Below are 18989 nucleotides of genomic sequence, written 5' to 3' on the forward strand. Positions count from 1 at the left end.
CTTAATTAGAGCAATGTATGGTTGTATGGTTATTTGATTTTGTTTTGTGTTTGATATACACAAAAAATAAGGCTGAGTCCTCGGGCGTTGCGGCCGCCTCGGAGATTCCTACCACTGTTATTTCCCGAAAGGTGAGTGTCACAAACTCGTTTTGATCCTGGTTCGTAACAAATGTGTCACGAACTCACCCACTTCGTGACAGATGTGTCACGAACTCGCTGACTTCGTGATAGATGTGTCATGGACTGACCCAGTCCGTGACACATCTTTCACGAAGTCATCGAGTTCGTGACACATGTGTCACGAAGTGGGTGAGTCCGTGACACATCTGTCACGGACTCAAGCATAATGGTTTCACTAATAATTTCATTGACTCATATGTGTAGGAGTGGACACAGTGTATACCGGAGTCCAACGCTGAAGGATTTTCCTTTAACTTCCATGGGGGATTGGAAAATTTCCTCGCTCTCTTACTCGGCCGCAGTGCCGAAACTCAAGCTGGTTTCGCCCAATCATGTTTTGGGCAGTTTGTGGGGCAATCCAGAATAGTCCGGTCATCGGCGATTATAAGCCACCTGGTGTTGAGGATCGGGTGCTTTGAGGGCGAAACCACTGATGGGCTTCTAATTGAGATTGGAGGCCAAGTTCGGGAGTTCACGAAGAGAGACTTCCAGGAGATTACATTCCTCAAAGTCGTCGATGACTACGAGGAATTCAAGTTCGAGGGGGTTGTTTCTGATGACAGCCTCTTCAAAAAATTCTTCCCGGGGAAGTATTTGAGCCGTAACTTGGTCAACCAATTCTTGGAGCCGAGCATCTATTGGCCGACATAAGTTAAGGTAAATTACCTGAAAATTTACTTCGTCTTGAATGTCCTCTTGGCGGACGACACGAAGAAAAGGACACCGTGCTTAGAGCTCATTAAGGCGGTGGAGGACACAGACACATTCGGTCGTCATCCATGGGGCAACGTGGTGTGGAACTACTTTCTCGGCGAAGTCCGGAAGTTTGTGGAAAAGGGTGGCGAGCCATTGGAGCAAGGTAAAAAAAGGAAGCTCCATCTCCCCGGATTCGTCGAACCGCTTCAGGTTTGGGCGTACGAGTGTCTTCTTTTCCTGACGAACATGGGGGTTTGTCAGAGAGTCTCCACCACAGCTCGGCCAATAATGCGTCGGTGGAAGTCTATCGGACTTGTTCAGGATGCCGCCATGAGAGGAATCAACTTCAATGAGGTAAGAAATTTGTAGGTTAATTCATAGTTAATATTGATCACACTCATTTGTTAACTTGTCACAGGTATAGGTTGAATTTCACGGACTCGGCGACACTTCTTCAAGCGTTGCCACCCCTTCTACGACGCTAGCGGTGGTGGACAAACGCCCGGAGAAGAAACCCAAAAAAGACACCCCACAACCAGAAGTACCACCACAATAACCACCACGACCACAAGCACGGACAGTTGAGGTAACACAATTTTGGGTTTCTATTTTAAGTTAAATAACCATTGTCCATGTCACATCTGTCACGAAGTGATGTGTCACGGAGTGGATTCATTTCGTGACACATTTGTCACTGAGTGGTTTCATTCGTCAGCCAGTTTACTTTGTTATTTTGCTCATGGACAGTCCCGGCTCGACTCTCTCGAAAATTTAGTTGGAAATCTCCACGATCGTTTCTTCTATATGCAAGAGGACTACAACAAGTTCAAAAAGGAGATTTTGGACGCGGTAAAGAGCTACAGAGTGGCTCTTGATGAACTAGATCAGTACTACGATTGGAGAAGGGCGTTGCAGTTTGAAAAGAACCAAGAGAAACATGTCCGATTATCGGCCGAAGAGAAAGTGGCCAAAGTCAAGAAGTACGAAGAAGAAAGCGGAAAAAGAAAAAAAAAAAGAGGAACAAGAGATGGATGAGAAGCTGAAGAAACTGCAGGAAGAAGATAAGAAAATGTAGGAAGAAGAAGAAGAAGAAGAAGAAGAAGAAGAAGAAGAAGAAGAAGAGAAGAAGAAAAAAGAAGAAGAACATAAGAAGAAGAAAGAAGAAGAAGAGAATAAGAAGAAAGAAGAAGAGTAGAAGAAGAAGAAAGAGGAAGACGAGGAGAAGAAGAAGAAAGACGAAGAAGAGAAAAAGAAGAAAGAAGAAGAGGAGAAGAAGAAGAAGAAAGACGAAGAAGAGAAGAAGAAGAAGAAAGACAAAGAGGAGAAGAAGAAGAAAGAGGAAGAAGAGGAGAAGAAGAAGAAGAAAGACGAAGAAGAGAAGAAGAAGAAGAAGAAGAAGAACGACGACGAGGACAAGAAGAAAAAGGACGATGACGGCGACAAGAAAAATAAGCAGGACAAGGACGACAAGAAGAAGCAGGATGATGACGCCAAGAAGAGCAAGAAACCAAATGAGAAGAAGAAGGATGCCGACCAAAAGAAGAAGAAAAACGAAGTCGAAAAAGGGAAAAAGAATCAAACGGGTCAACAAGAGGTACGAGATATGCACTCGGTATTATTTTGTTGTTTAAAGTTTTAAATGCGGAGATGAGTGATTCACTCCGTGACGTATGTGTCACGAAGTAAATCCAGTCCGTGACACAGTGTCACGGAGTCACTGAGTTTTGTTATTTTGATTACACTCATATTCAACTAAATGATTTTGAATGGGTAAGAGGACGACACTGATGTGGAAAACACACAAGGTCATCAACCTTGGGGTGATGAAGATTCGCCTCTCAGTTTGAAAGTCCAAATGAATGCAGAGGCTATGTAAGAGTATGAGTTGTTAGGGACGTAGAGGGTTCAAGAGGTACCTCCATTAATTTGATGGTTGAACTTAATTCTTGACTTGTTTAGAAGCATGACTTCATAAGCATATGAATTGTTATCAGATATAATTTACGGTTGAACTCAAATAAGCATATGAATTGTTATGAGTTATTATTTTATGGTTGAACTCAACCAAAAACTTGAACTCTATTTTTCTTGTGGGATAGATATATGACTTGAACACACCGAATCCCCATATCCTGATTGAAGACTCATCTGTCAAGAAACAGTTGACCCAGCAACGACGCAACCCCGATACTCCTTCCAAAAAGGCGTTGCAATTTCTGAGGTTCAAGAATGCTACCGACGTGCTTCTTGATGACCTGTCGCTATCAGAGGTAACCAAATGACCGGACCATGATGACATTGACGTCATGAAGTTGTAGATCCAAGTCGGCTTGAAGATGGGCCACAAGAACATATCTCAGGGCAAACCAAAATATAAGCCGGATGAAGAAACCATAACGCCTTCAATGGAACTTGGACAGATGGCTATCAACCAGAAGACCTTCTTCTACAACATGTGACACGCGGACGGTTGGTTGTCTGATCAGGTATTACTGTGTGTTAGTAATTTTTAAAATAAGTCTTGTTTTGCAGCTCACTTCGTGACAGATGTGTCACGGAGTCAATTCACTTCGTGGGATGTGTCACGGAGTCAATTCACTCTGTGACAAATGTGTCACAGAGTGTACTTAGTCCGTGACACATGTGTCACAGACTAAATTGACTTCGTGACACATTTGTCACAGACTAAATTCACTCCGTGACATATATGTTACGGACTGAGGTTTTTAGTGCTTATGTTTATCTTTTGTCGTGCAACATGTGGACGTCGCGATGTACTACCTCCGGAAGAAGAAAAAGGCGGATTTGTTACGTCACTCCTTCACCATCATGTCCACGGTCTTCTTTAAGTATCTCCGAGATACTTACACTCAGTTCAATGCTAGCCAAGATCTGGGTGTATTCTTAAAGAAGAAACTAAAAAAATGTGTCGTCGACCACATTACCGGGGAGTCTGGAGCGGAGCAACTGTGGACCCATGGGACGGGGTCGATGATGTCTTCATCCCTGTCATAGATGGCGGGCACTGGTATCTTCTTGTTGTCAACGTGCGTTCAAGGTGTATAATGGTGTACGACTCCATGAGTTCCACCGGTGGACACCAAATGCTTGTGAACATATGTTCTGCATGTCGCCGGCGTTCTACTCTCAAATGAAGAAATATTCAAGATCGTCCACTACGATTAAATGCCACAACAAGACAATGGGTAAATAGTTTAATTCTTAATTTTACATTCTTAATGACACATTTTAATTAAAGTATGCGTTTTTTGTTCCTTCAGAAATGATTATGGCATGTTTATGATCAAGACTGCCGAGTTTTTGGCGCACGACCTTCCATTGTCTGATTTGAAACAGGAGTACATGCTCATGTATCGACAAAAAATGACCACCGAATTATACCGACACGGAGCGCTAAAACTACACACGCGTAAAAATGTCAATGTTGAGGCTACTTAAAATTATGTGTTTATGATTGTATGTATGTGTTTATAAGTGTATATATGTGTGTTTAGAACTTTATGTATTGTCTTGACATCAATTTCTTAGTTTAGAATTTTAGGTATTGTTTCGAAATTAATTTATGTGTCACAAAGTGACCTCATTTCATGGCAGTTGTGTTTTATAAACCATTCTTAACAATAAACTCAATATCAGGAACTGAGATCACTTCGTGACACATGAGGTGAATTATCACAATTCCAATATCACATTACACAGGCGAGTCCAACAAAAGTCAAACCAAATCAAATGTAATTTCATTTTTTAAACCATTCAATACATCTCCGACTCATTTGAACAATAACACAATACCTATGAACAAAACAACAACAACCAACATTTTAATCTTGAATAATTCAGATACAATCAGTTGTTCCAATTCATTGGCTTCAGTTGGTTCTTCGTGTTTAAAGTCTTCATCGACAAAAGATGGTATCTGGTTTTCCAATGAATTTTTCTTCCTTAGCAGCCCTGGAATGATTTGAATAGATCTTGGGCACATAGGTGGGTCAATCCATTTTAAAAATCTGCATCCATTTGATTTCTTTATCTGTCACAACCATATAAACCAAAGAATATTTATTTACAAACACGATTCTCCTTATTTATAAGATTTCTAGACGGTTTCTAGGATAACGAGAAACATATTCAAACCTTATACTCGGGGCATCCATAGAATCGTCTTCCAGGGTTATCAGCAGTCCAGGAAGTTCGTTCAACTCTATTTAGACCACACGAACATGAAGGAGGAGGTCGTCGACGCTCGGTACCACCTCCTATATTTCCTAAAACGCGCGGCTTCCGACGTGTTGACGAACTGCAATCACTCGACTCCATCGTGATTGTATCAAATGTTATTTAATTATGAAAGAATAGAATAAAAAACATCAACAACATGGTAAAATTGTTATTTCCAATTCGTGACACTAGTGTCACGAAGTGAATCCAGTTCGTGACACCCTGGAAAAATCGGGAATTCAACAAAAAAAACACCATTTTTTACAAACAAATCACACCCAACCACAATGGAACCTATTTCAACATGAATCAAAATAATTAAACATGTTCTTGTATGTTAAAGATAGGAAGAACTTACCAAAATTTGTTTGAAGAGTTTTGGATTTTTGATTTGAACGAAGATGAGCTTGGATCTTTAATATTGAACAACCACTTTTGATTTTCAGAAAACAAACTTCAAGCTTGGGTTTTAGATAAGTTTATCATTTACATTGAGAGTTGGGTTTCAAATGGGTTTCAGAGGAAGAAGACGAGATTCCGGCTACAACGTGTGCAGATTCCGGCGCGGAAGAAGAAGAAAAACGTGGAGTTTCAAATGGGTTTCAGAGGAAGAAGAAGAAAAACGTTGGGTTTCAAATGGGTTTCAAATTTTAGAGTGAGAAGTTCCTGAATATGGGTTGAGTGTGTGTTGCGATATTTTTATAACTAGCACGCAAGCGGACGTATCGAACAAGTAATAGTGTTACGTAAGTAACGGATATCGATCCCACAGAGACTAGTTACTATAGCGATTTTCTAAAACTTGATGCTAATTAATTCCAAGTAAAATTAAGAAGATGGTTGTAACAAAAGCAATAATAAAACTAAAGCAGAGAGTTAAATACGAGTTTTGCAAGAAGAGAAAGTAGGGGTCACGATTTCACCGGAACTAACTAGGACGGGGGTTTCGGGCTCGAACAACAAAATCAACTCCTATGGATGCTAATCTCACTCTATCAAAATTATTCACTAGCCTTTCTCGAGTGTTCTAGCAAACCTATGCAATTGACGGATTATTATCCTCTCGGCATCTAATCCTATTAAAACAATCACACACAATGAAACAAGAGTTCAAACGATTACATAAATTGCCTAGATTTTCTAACCTAGGATCAACTATGATGACATGAACAAAAGCACGATTATTTTCTCTCTCTCAAGTAGCTAAACAATCCTAGATAACAATTCTAATGGTGATCAAGCACTAGAAAGCATAATGAACAATTCACATCAAGCAATCCATAATAAGGAAGCAAACAATAATTATCTAACCCTAACGAGCCTCCAAACCATTATCAATCCCGGCTACATCGCAACCCCATAAGAAACTCAGCCTCTAATGGTATTCATAATCAACGCTAAACACAACATAATAATTAAAAGCACTAAAATAAACATTGAAACCAAAACAGAATTCATATTAAATAAAATTGATGTTCAACAATAATTTAGAGCAATAAAATTAATAAAAGAAGAGAAGAAAGAAGAACGAATGAATTCGGAGAATGAGAACTCGTCGGGTTGTCAATTCCGTTGAAGAACGCCTTTTTCCTCTTTCAAAAGCTCTCAAGAACAACCAAACAATAAAATAGAAACTAAAACAAAAGGAAAGATATGTTTTTCAGAGCTTAGAGTCTCATATATAGGTCAAGGGGTGATTTTCGGAGCGTATTGGGCCTTTGGAATGGTTTAATTCGCCCAAAAACATCAAAAACGGAAAGTAAGTCCGTCAAAACCCGAAGGAGGGCGCGGCGCGCGGTCGTCCTTGCGCGGCGTGCGGTCTGAAATCCAGGTTATGCGCGGAGCGCGCATAAGACTCTGTGTATTTTCATGATTTGTGCTCCCGTATGCGCGGCGCGCGGTTTCGAATCCTGTCATCGCGCGGCGCGCGATGGAGGGTGCGCGACGCGCGTGGTCGCCAATTTTCTTACTTGTGCTTTTTGACTCTATTTCGACCGTTTTGTCTCCAAATCCCGTCCTCTTTCCACGAAATTGATTGTAGACGCTCTATTACTCCTCTGAACCTGAAACTACTCTAAAACCTACTAAAAACCATTAAAATACTTGAGGACTCGTCGGCTTTTGGTTCGGGAAATAGGAGTTTTACGCGTGATTAACGCACCTATCAAATCCACCCAAACTTAAACCGTTGCTTGTCCTCAAGCAACACAAAAGACTAGACAATAAAATAAACACACCAAAGAAGTTACACTAAAAACGAATGGTGATCACAAAATTTAGCAACAATGTCAAGTGTTAGTTACATGCCTTAACCTAAAAAAATTTCCGAATCCAAGTCAATCATCATATGAAACCAAGAAAAAAATAATTAGATTGACTAAATGGCCTTTTTGTAACACGTTCCCGATCAAAATCTCCCGTGTGTGAAATATGTCCCGAAAGAGTGAGAGGTCAACTCAATATGTTCGTTCACGTCTTCTAATGTCAAATGCTCAAATAATAATGAGATGAATGTGAATCGAACACCATAATGCTTTTTGCCACTCGCTCTCCACTAATGCAAGACACTTACCAATGAAATCAATAGGGCTTTGTCGGCTTGTAATGTTAGGCTAGAGTCAACGGTAGGATATGGTCAAAATGTGGCTAAAACGTCAACCTAGCGACTCAATCTCACCAACTCACCAACTTTCACATGATATTTCTTACTCACCAATTCCCACTTTCATGGTATAACATTTCACCTTTCGCGAACGTTTTCTTTCCTAAGCCTTTACTTCCCAACGTTTTCCCCCCCAAACTTTGACTATGCAATGTCTAGTCTCTAAAACTAATGTCACAGAATACCACGCCAAAGACTAATACAAACAAATAATAAAACGCATAAATTAAGCACTCTTTTTTTGTAGTATTTTCTTTTTCTCTTTTTTTTTTCTTTTCTTTTTTTTTTTCCTTTTTTTTTGATACAAAACAATAAAAATAAACACGAACAATCACCGGCGTGGTGTCTAATGAACTATAAAACACGTAGAGACTAGTCGAAAAACATGTCACAAAATCGAAAGAATTCACTCAAGAGTCGCTAAGTTAACGGGGTTCTTTGTGGGATTTCAACAAATATGGGTTTGGCTTTTTCTGACTAAGTAACGAGAAAGGATTAATCGTTCGGCTTTTTCTGAAAGGGTGCTCAAGGAAGTATTACGGGTTGGCTTTTTGGCTCTGATCGGTCCAAATGAAGGCCTATGTCATTTTTCGTAGGTTCGTGTCATGTCATTTCGCCTCGATGAGGGCTAGAGCGGTTCTTAGTGTTCGTGAGCTAAAAGACATTTAACAATGTGATCGAACCTCTAAGGACTACTCAAATCCCGGGACGACGTGTGTGCATAAGTGGGAAAAATCAACCAAAATTGCGTTACTCAAACCACTAGTCAATCACGATGAAGCACAAAAAGTTTTAAAATTGACTCAAACTCGGATTTCTTCGAAAATACATGGTATCATTGGCAAATAACGAGAGAAAACACTTTAATACTATCACTTATAAGCAATCACCAAACAAACTTAAGAAAATAAAAATTAAATAAAAACAACCTAATCTAACAGAAATCCCCCACAAAGTAGTTCATCCCCCCCAAACTTAATCTCTACATTGTCCTCAATGTAGATCCATAAAAACACGGGAGACAGAGAACTTACTTCGCGGGGGTGGTAGAACTCCCCTACTCGTCGCCGCCGCGCTTGGGCGGCGGTGGATCTTCTTCTACGCGCTCTTTCTTCATCCATACCTCTTTGAATGGTTTCGGCCAACGTCCTCGCCATGGCTTGAATGGAGACTTCGGCTTTGCACCCTTGCTCGCACTTTTGTTGATTCTTCTTTAGGAGCCCGTGGCGGAGGTGTGGGTGGTGGAGTGGTGACTTTGTATGTCTCGATGACGTAGATCTCTTCTTTTTCCTTCTTGCGCTTTCGGGTTTTGCAAGTCCCGAACGTCTCCTCCTCGTTCTTCATGCGCATCATCAGCTCGCCTCTTTGCACGTCTATGCGAATACCGCAAGTGGCTAAGAACGCCCTTCCAAAGAGAATGGGGATATCGCGATCCTCGTCCATGTCGATGACGTAGAAATCGGCCGGAAAAGTGAATTTTCCGACCTTAACGAGGAGATCTTCCACGAAGCCGCGCGGATGCCTTACGGTCCGATCTGCCAGTTGGAGAGTGGTGCGCGTGGGCTTTAGTTCACCCACCCCGAGTTTGGTGAAGACGGCCGACGGCATGAGGTTGATGCCCGAACCTAGATCACACAAAGCATTCTCGATGAAGACGTCTCCAATAGTGCACGGCAATGTGAACTTGCCCGGATCTTCTAATTTTGGCGGCAGCTCTTGTTTTAGAAGTGCGCTACACTCGGCGGAAAGCGCCACCGTGAGCCGTTGCGGGAACGGAAGTGGCGTCTCATAGATGCGGACCGTCGAGTGCGGCTTAGGGGCTTTGGTGACCGGAGCAGCCTCTTCTTCTTCTTTCTTCGGACTCTCGGTAGCTACAACGTGTTGATGAGAAATGGCATTGCAGTGCTCCCTTGGATTCACTTCGGGGGTGCTTGGAAGTGTGCCTTGGGGTCGTGTGTGGATGGCGGTTGCGAGTTGCCCCACATGCGTCTCGAGATTTCGGATCTGAGCCGATTGGTTCGAGAGCGTCGTCTTCGTTTCTTTCATGAAATCGGTGGTGGTATTCACGAAGGCAGTCGTCGACGTGGCCAAATTAGCTACGAGCTCCTCCAGATTGGTCTCGTTCTTATAAGCTCGCAATGGTGGGGCTTGATATGGCGGTGGTCGGGGCTGATTCTGATGCGGTCGAGGCTGAGCTTGCGGTGCGGGTTGCATCGGCATGTTATTCTGGGGACCGCGCCATCCGCCATTCTGATAAGTGCTCATTGGGCCTTGATTGTAGGGCGACCGATTGTTGATGAAGCTTGCTTGTTGGCTCTTGTTCCCTTGCGCGCACTCATCGCTAGAATGAGGGCCGGCACACTAGAAGCATGACTCGGGGGTGGGGGCTTGGATAGCATGAACTGTAACTTTCTTGCTCGTGGAGCGTTTTGGTGAGGACGGCCACCTGTGCTGCGAGAGCTTTTATCAATTCCATCTCGGGCGTGACCGGCTCGCGCTTCTGAATTCTTCGCTCGGAATGACATTGGTCGTTGTTGTACGCGAGCTCCTCAAGGATGGCATGAGCTTCTTCCTCGGTCTTTTGGAAGAAGGATCCCCCTGCGGCGGTGTTGACGAGGGTGCGCGATGAAGGAGAAAGGCCGCCGTAGAAGATTTGCACCATCATCCACCCTTGGATGCCATGGTTAGGACACTTCCGCTGCAGCTCCTTGAAGCGTCCCCAAGCTTCAAATAAAGACTCACCCTTGAACTGGGAGAACGAATGGATCTCGTTGCGTCTCTTGTGCATCTTCTCGAACGGGAAGAACTTTGAGATGAATTTGACGCGCAGGTCGGCCCACGAGGTGATGGAACCCGGCGGGAGGGAGTTGAGCCACGTCTTGGCTCGGTCCCGTAGTGAAAACGGGAAGAGGCGGAGGCGGATGGCTTCGTCGGACACGTTGTGGAGCTTGAACGTGTTGCTGATCTCGACGAAGTTGGTGAGATGGTCTTGCGGGTCTTCGGCCGGTGATCCCGAAAATTGGGATTGTTGCACCATATGGATCACGCTGGTCTTGATTTCAAAATTCTGATTACCCGCAAGTACCGGAAGAACAATGGCCGATTGTGTGGCATCGGTCGGCGGCAGCCCGTATTGGAACAGGGTCTTGGGCTCCTCGGCGTTGTTCCTGTTCTCTTCCATTGCTCGTTCCTTTGATTCTTTTCAATTTTTTCTGCAAAATTTTTCGATCTCAGGGTTGATTGGAACGAGAGCTGATGACCCGTCTTTTCGCATACACCTTCAAAAGCAAGAAAGTGACACAAAAAGTTAGAAAACAAAAATTAAGAAATTAAATAGCAAGAGCAAGAAAATCCGATCGCTATTGTAGACTAGTCCCCGGCAACGGCGCCAAAAACTTGTTGCGATATTTTTATAACTAGCACGCAAGCGGACGTATCGAACAAGTAATAGTGTTACGTAAGTAACGGATATCGATCCCACAGAGACTAGTTACTATAGCGATTTTCTAAAACTTGATGCTAATTAATTCCAAGTAAAATTAAGAAGATGGTTGTAACAAAAGCAATAATAAAACTAAAGCAGAGAGTTAAATACGAGTTTTGCAAGAAGAGAAAGTAGGGGTCACGATTTCACCGGAACTAACTATGACGGGGGTTTCGGGCTCGAACAACAAAATCTACTCCTATGGATGCTAATCTCACTCTATCAAAATTATTCACTAGCCTCTCTCGAGTGTTCTAGCAAACCTATGCAATTGACGGATTATTATCCTCTCGGCATCTAATCCTATTAAAACAATCACACGCAATGAAACAAGAGTTCAAACGATTACATAAATTGCCTAGATTTTCTAACCTAGGATCAACTATGATGACATGAACAAAAGCACAATTATGTACTCTCTATCGAGTAGCTAAACAATCCTAGATAACAATTCTAATGGTGATCAAGCACTAGAAAGCATAATGAACAATTCACATCAAGCAATCCATAATAAGGAAGCAAACAATAATTATCTAACCCTAACGAGCCTCCAAACCATTATCAATCCCGGCTACATCGCAACCCCATAAGAAACTTAGCCTCTAATGGTATTCATAATCAACGCTAAACACAACATAATAATTAAAAGCACTAAAATAAACATTGAAACCAAAACAGAATTCATATTAAATAAAATTGATGTTCAACAATAATTTAGAGCAATAAAATTAATAAAAGAAGAGAAGAAAGAAGAACGAATGAATTCGGAGAAGGAGAACTCGTCGGGTTGTCAATTCCGTTGAAGAACACCTTTTTCCTCTTTCAAAAGCTCTCAAGAACAACCAAACAATAAAATAGAAACTAAAACAAAAGGAAAGATATGTTTTTCAGAGCTTAGAGTCTCATATATAGGTCAAGGGGTGATTTTCGGAGCATATTGGGCCTTTGGAATGGTTTAATTCGCCCAAAAACATCAAAAACGGAAAGTAAGTCCGTCAAAACCCGAAGGAGGGCGCGGCACGCGGTCGTCCTTGCGCGGCGCGCGGTCTGAAATCCAGGTTATACGCGGAGCGTGCTTACGCTCCCGTATGCGCGGCGCGCTATCGTCTATGCGCGGCGCGCGGTCTCGAATCCTGTCATCGCGCGGCGCGCGATGGAGGGTGCGCGGCGCGCGTGGTCGCCAATTTTCTTACTTGTGCTTTTTGACTCTATTTCGACCGTTTTGTCTCCAACTCCCGTCCTCTTTCCACGAAATTGATTGTAGACGCTCTATTACTCCTCTGAACCTGAAACTACTCTAAAACCTACTAAAAACCATTAAAATACTTGAGGACTCGTCGGCTTTTGGTTCGGGAAATATGAGTTTTACGCGTGATTAACGCACCTATCAGTGTGTATTGAATATGGTTGGGGGTAGTTGGGTCAACATTTATTTCTCTCACCAAACTTTAGTATTAGTTTTGTCAATTTTTTGGTTTTGGGCTAAATATGGTAAGTGACATGGAGATAGTATTATTGTGTCAATTCCTCTTGATAAAATTGAGCCCTCCACTCTGATTAAGGGGTTAAGAACTAGAGGTGGCCAGAATTGAGCTTAATTTTCTCACGCCGAAAATCTCTGCCGCCGCTGTCGCCGGAGCGTTGATCTTGGAATTTTTATTTCAGTCAACTCCCAAAGCTATTTTGTCGTTCAAATGCAATGGTGCGCTCCGTTTATCCAGATTCTCGTGTTACCATCAAAAATATTTTGTGTTTGATGGCACGTACTATTATACGACACTACCTAGCTCTTGTGTTTATCCAGGATCCGAAGAAGGGGTTCTATTACTCTTCCTTTATGAGAATTTTCTTAAATGAAAACTTGTTAGAATTCGAATATATGAGTAGGTGAATTCACTAAACTAAGTAGGCCCGTTCCGTTATATCGGCGAGATAGAGTTTTTGATTAATTATAACCTAGTATGTTATTGATATATGAACTAGAATAAAATTATTTCGTTATCGGGCGATGCGTTTCTATCCGAAGGGACCGATGGCGCATTCTGCTTCCGTTTGCTGCACAACAGGTTTACGCAGGGCGAGACTCCGGGTTACCGGTCGTTGGGCCCACCTCGACCAGTTCCTTTGAATATAGCATCGATTGTAGGTGATGCGTGTCCACCTGGAACCTTGCAGTCCAAGGTGGTTACTCTTGGCTTCATGCCGGAGGTTTTGTTTATAATCAGAGTTTTAATAAAAGTGCAATTAATAATCGGTTAATAACGTAATGTTTGTAACTATGAGTTTTGATAAATGATGAGTTTGATATATATTAAAATTGAACAAAATGTTAAGTTGGGTAATGGTTTTCATGTTGAGCACATGAAAGCACACCCTTTTCTTTTAATTATACTCCATGTTTATGAAAATAAAAGTTTTGATTATAGAAATGTTGTGGCATCCCAACAAATGACGTGAAGAACACCTTTCATAAGCTATTGTCATTCTTTACTATAATACTTTGACGGTGATGACTTGAAGATAATTGTCATTATTATATATTAATAGTGCTACACTAAACTGTGATGGTTTGTTGACTAGTGTATGACTTTTATTTTGTTGTCGTTTTTTACTTTTCAAAATAAGTCTGACGTGGTGTAATTTTTATTTTTACCCCTTAATTTTCTTTTATTTATATTTTTGTTTTGACCCTTTATTTTGGGGCGTCGCAGTGGTAATTCAAAAAATGGAAGCTTAAATTAGTACTCTCAATAATCCAAACACAAATGCTACGAGCTCATATTAATCAAAGCTTTGTCTTCTCTTCAAAATTGTAAAGCTCAAGACAAGGTAAAAATATCAAAATATAACAATTATTATTAAGTTGTCGGACAATACATATATTCATTCAAGTAGTACATAACCACCAAAATAACTCGCACCAATCACACATTACAACGATATAAAACAAAATCCGACATGCTTCTTCCCAATCCAGTACTAATCATACCACAAGTAGTATATTACATTCACACCAAACTACTAATAAAACAAAGGTTAATTATCATCACATAGCGATATAATCTCTCATCTAAATCCAAATTAATTACTCAAACCCGGTATTTGAAAAATCGCTGTGAATTTGAATGGATCGCCCGGAAATGGTTCTCTTGATAGCACAGAGTTGGTCAGAAACACACCAAGCGAAGCTCAGAAAATGGTCTCGAGATAAGTTGTGATTGTATCTGCCCCAGTAGTGAGGATGATAGGTGACGTGGTACCAAGCCGAGGCTTTCCTCATTGACACATCATCGTCTTTGCTCCCCGACTCGTTGAACCACTTCCGAGCCTCTTTGATGAGCGACCTGACAGCGTAATTAGCCGATTCCATATCCCTCTTCTTGTTGTAGTTCCTCAAACATTGAAGAACGTTCCCGCTCAACAATTCTGCTTCGGTCTCGATTCCGTAGTAGTCCAAAAGGTTTCCCAACTTGTAGTCGTACTGAGACTTGTGATTGAAGGCATCGTCCACGTAGTCCTGAAATCCAAGCACTTCCATCTCGGGGTCGTACCACTCACTCGCCACTTCCTGGGTGAAGGCCTTGAGTGAGCTCGAACGACGATCTTCGATCCCCTTGATGTTTCGGAAGAGCGTCCCAATGACACGCTTGGACTCGTAAGTGCGCTTGTGTTGCTTCTCCATGAAGTCTGGGAACTCTGTGGCTCGAAGCTTGCTTGGGATTTTGGTAGGCACACCGGTTTTGGGAAAGTCGACGGCAATCGAGAAGAGCTTGGCTAGCTTGATACATTCTTTGCTGTGAGCCATTTTGGGCAGCCTGTCCGCAAAGACTGTGTGCGCATTTGAGATGATTCCCAAATTGTCGTCTAGTATGTAATCCACAAAGTATTTTTTTACTTCCTATCATCACAACAACAACAACAAGGGAAACAATTTTAATTTTTAGTTTTGTTCGTAATCTAACAAATGTATATGTTATTTTCACGTTAAGAAATAATTTTAATTTAGTTTTCAACTAATGTAAATAGACTAGTGTACCTGAATGGTAACATCATGATCAAGTTTTATAGCTTTCGCTGCCGTATAATTCATGGGCTTAATTTGGTGAGGAGGAGTGAGGTCACGGTCCCAACACACAAAGTACATATCTCCGTCCAAATCGCTCCCTGAACACTCGTTCGGATGAGGCCTGAAATCATAACGACAAAATTCTTATATTAGAAAATCTAAACAAGAAGATCAAACATAACTAAAACAAGTTACTACAAGTTTGAATAAATTTCTTGACTACCTCTTTCCTTTCTGCGGAAAAACAACGCAATCCACCATATGGCGCAACTCTGGAACATTAACCGCGGAAAGAACTCGCACATCCCCCGGATGTAGACAAGGGTTTTTGGCAACCACCACGTTTCGTTTGATGATGAAATTCTTGTTTTGGCTATCAGAACACTGCACAAAGACCTGTCCGTATTCGAGAGTACCAGTTTCGTCTAGACATCCCATCATGGCTCTTCCGTCTTGGATGTAAATCCTAGTTTTTCCCCGAATCTCTAGCAGCTTAGAGGCGCGCAGAGTCTGAAGCATCATCGACAGAAAAGGCTCTTGTTCGAGGCTGTACCCAGACGCGAGCATTTCCTTGAGGATGGTCGTGATCTCCCCTGGGAACATCCGACCGAGCTCTTCTTGTGCCCTCAAAGGATCGCTGACAATGGCGTCAAGTCGACGCACGGCCTCATTTTGCTTCCTCTGAAAGACATGATCCGGGACTCCAAGCGAGGACAGAAGTGTGATGAGCTGGCGGTTGAGGTAGCAAGGATGGTACTTGCTCCAACCAAGTACGTCGAGCTTCCGGTTCTGCGACTCGTACTTGAACATGCTGTCTCGCAGAGACAGCTTCTTCGATGAATTGGGATCGATCGCCACGACTCCTTTGTATCCGCCGTATCGGATTTGAAACGCCGACGGTGAGAACTCGTGGAGCCCGCACTTTGCTGCCACTTCCTTGGCGAAATCTTGCGATATTTTTCCGATCCCGTCAGAGAAGCAATACTTGTTACTGCCTCTTGTGGCCTCGACATCGCGAATCAAATCCACTTCATGCTCGTGGACCTTGAGAGTCTCTCTGGAAGAGCCGAAGGACTGTCCGAGCCTAGCCGCGTACTTTGCCACGTTTCTGATGGATCGAAAATCGCCCATCCATTCTCTGATGTCTGCAGCGCTAAGCCCGTCCCTCGAAGCGAACATCCATGTTGAGCTTTCTCGTAACTGGCTCGACGAAAACGCGAGAAACTCAAACTTCTTTTCACCGATTACTACGCCGTCTCTTAGAATGGAAAGCAACCTTTCATAAACTCTGGTTCTCCCTCTTCTGTCGGAAGAAGTCAAATCCTGTGAGTGCAGCCTCTTAGAATCCTCGTCAGCAAAAGAAACTCGAAGGAAATTGTCGATATCATTCGGGTAGTTTCGAAGAACCCGATTGGAGAGGTTGATCTCGGGGCCACAGAAATACACTTTGGTTGGCGTAATTTGAACCCTGTGAACGTACACCAAACCCTCGTCTAGAGAGATAGTGGGCGTCTCTGGAATCTTCCCACCTTTTCCATAGCTAACATATTGCTTTGAAAGCCATCTCAGCGGATTGTAGCAGCAATCTTTCAGGTGAGAGAGCTTGTCGAGCGCGGACTCGATGTAGTCAAGCCTAATTCTCGTCGGATCAACTAACTTAAAGAATTTGAGATCCAGCGCTTCCCTAGGAACACATCCGTGTTGAACCAAGGAGTTCACTTTGAACAGGATTTTGTAAGGCAGCTTGATTCCTTGGGGCGGAAGCAACGTTGGGACAAGGCCCGAGGGTGAAGGGAAGGAAGACCCTTCTTTGAAGCCGAATGGAGCTTGGTCTTCTTTGTATTGGACAAAGCCATCGCTTACTTCGGGAAGTTGACGATCGCTCGGAATCTCAAAGCACAAGGATGAAGATTGTCCAATGCTGCTTGAAGGACTGAAATCCACATCCCTCACCCATGCCGTATTGCCAGTTTGTCTCCGGAAAATGCGCACCCCACCATAGAGCTAATAAAAATAAGGAAAAATTAGCCATTTATCAGTTTCAAATAATTTAATGACAGTAGAGAATTGATTGAAATATGACACATGCACTTGGTTATTTTCACTAATTCTAGACAAATTTTGACTCTTTTATAAATTCATTAATTTTAATTGGCTATTTAATTATAACACCTTAAAAATAACAGTGGTTTCTGAATCTCAGCTGCACTTACGATCCTAAATGCTTCTTATATTTATGATTACTATTCACATATATGAATTCATTTTAATTTGTTTTGGATTTCACAAGGGCTAAATATAAGGATATTTTTTTTTAGTAATTCACATGATGGAATAATAAGTTATATTGTCAAAATACTCATTCGAAATTAAATAATGTGTTTAAGAAACACCAAATTCCAAGCATTTTTCACTGAAAGCAAAGCGTAAAAATACAATAAGAGAATTCCCTTAAAGAAGCAAACCTGAAGGAGAAGAAACTTTGATGGCTGGTTCAGAGTTCGGCGAAGCTCAGTCTGCCAAATGTTGTCAAAGCAGAGCTCAAGCTTGTATTCCACAGACTCAAAAGAGAACATGAAGCAGAGAGTTCTGAGTCCCTCTCCGAAACTCACACACACAGTCTCTCTTCTCCACAGAACACTGAACTTGTTCTTCGAAACCCGAGACCCGAAGTTCAGCGTCGTGTCATCGATGCTGCCGAGCTTCTTCGCCTTCAGATATGAAGAGCCGTACCAGAGTCCGCCTTCAGATATGGCGGCGGTATCTCTGAATCCGACTCTGGCCATGCTCTTCCCAACCTCGACTCTGCTGACACTTCCTTCTCCGGTGAGTTCCTCCACCAAAGCCTTCACCACTTCGGGGGTCTCCACCGATGCAAATCCATACAACTCAACCGTGTTTTCCATCCTGCAACAAGTCAAACGTATAATATTGTTACGTCATCGCGTTCGTGCATACAATACAAGTTAAAACACAGAGAGAGTTTTCTTATTTACCTGAAACTGGAAATAGGAACCTCTTGGAGATCTCAAACACTCTTCAAATCCGAATAATCGAATTTCGAAACACAATACAGAGTAAGAATTGAAGCAAGAGAGACCAAAAGCACTGTGAAATGAGAGACTAACTGACTCACGTAAGACAAATATAACACTGCTTCTTTAAATCACAAACATGCTTCGATGGTCCTGTAAATGGCCATTGAGATGAATGAGAATGGTATTTATAGAACCAAATAGCATGACGTGAAAGGAGGGATAGTCATATTACCTCTTCTTCCTCAACAAGTATAGACGTTAATGGATTAATTAATACCAAAATTAAATAACCTTAAAAGTTCCAATGATTGGTCGCCACATCAGCAAACACTACTATTTTTTTTTTTTTTAATTTCGGAGTCCAAGACTACTTGTTATAGAAGGCTTTAACTAATTACATAAAGGATTGAAACAGTTGTCTAAACTGAAACATTTTAAGGAAAATATTATAAATTGGGTTCACTCACTGGGCATGAGATTTTATGCCTTAACTTTAATAGAAAACTTGGTAAAGAAGAGCTTGCTTGGAAAGGGAGCTATCAACTAACACAAAGCTATATCTTCCCTTTTTGTTGATGACTTTTTTTTTATTGTTGTTTGCTTTGAGTTCTATATCGTTACT

At 42.0% G+C, this 18989-nt stretch overlaps 1 protein-coding gene and 1 non-coding gene across 2 annotated transcripts; one reads left to right on the forward strand and one right to left on the reverse strand.

The window, feature by feature from the left end:
- The first annotated feature begins 10454 nt into the window (after positions 1-10454).
- LOC149378908 (small nucleolar RNA R71) lies at positions 10455-10558 on the forward strand. Its single transcript, XR_016294316.1, has one exon. It is a non-coding gene; the product is annotated as a small nucleolar RNA R71 (small nucleolar RNA).
- Positions 10559-14150: 3592 nt separating this feature from the next.
- On the reverse strand, positions 14151-18235 carry LOC149378909 (putative RNA-dependent RNA polymerase 1). The gene is made up of 4 exons (XM_089602938.1): positions 17795-18235; positions 15553-17333; positions 15300-15450; positions 14151-15161 (listed from the first exon to the last, which is right to left on the reverse strand). Exons 1-4 carry the CDS (start codon positions 18233-18235, stop codon positions 14349-14351), a joined length of 3186 nt encoding a protein of 1061 aa, XP_089459064.1. The 3' UTR covers positions 14151-14348.
- Positions 18236-18989: the final 754 nt, after the last annotated feature.

The sequence above is a fragment of the Urtica dioica genome, chromosome 12 (genome assembly GCF_054948205.1).
Source record: "Urtica dioica subsp. dioica isolate 48M chromosome 12, U.dioica_male_clone48M_v1_H2, whole genome shotgun sequence".
NCBI classification, from domain to species: Eukaryota; Viridiplantae; Streptophyta; class Magnoliopsida; order Rosales; family Urticaceae; genus Urtica; species Urtica dioica.

Coding starts and splice junctions, on each gene's coding strand:
- LOC149378909 (XM_089602938.1), bottom strand. CDS start 18,235: ATGGAAAACACGGTTGAGTTGTATGGATTTGCATCGGTGGAGACCCCC. Junction 17,334..17,794: donor CAAAGTTTCTTCTCCTTCAG/GTTTGCTTCTTT, acceptor TATTTTTATTAG/CTCTATGGTGGGGTGCGCAT. Junction 15,162..15,299: donor ATCATGATGTTACCATTCAG/GTACACTAGTCT, acceptor TTGTGATGATAG/GAAGTAAAAAAATACTTTGT.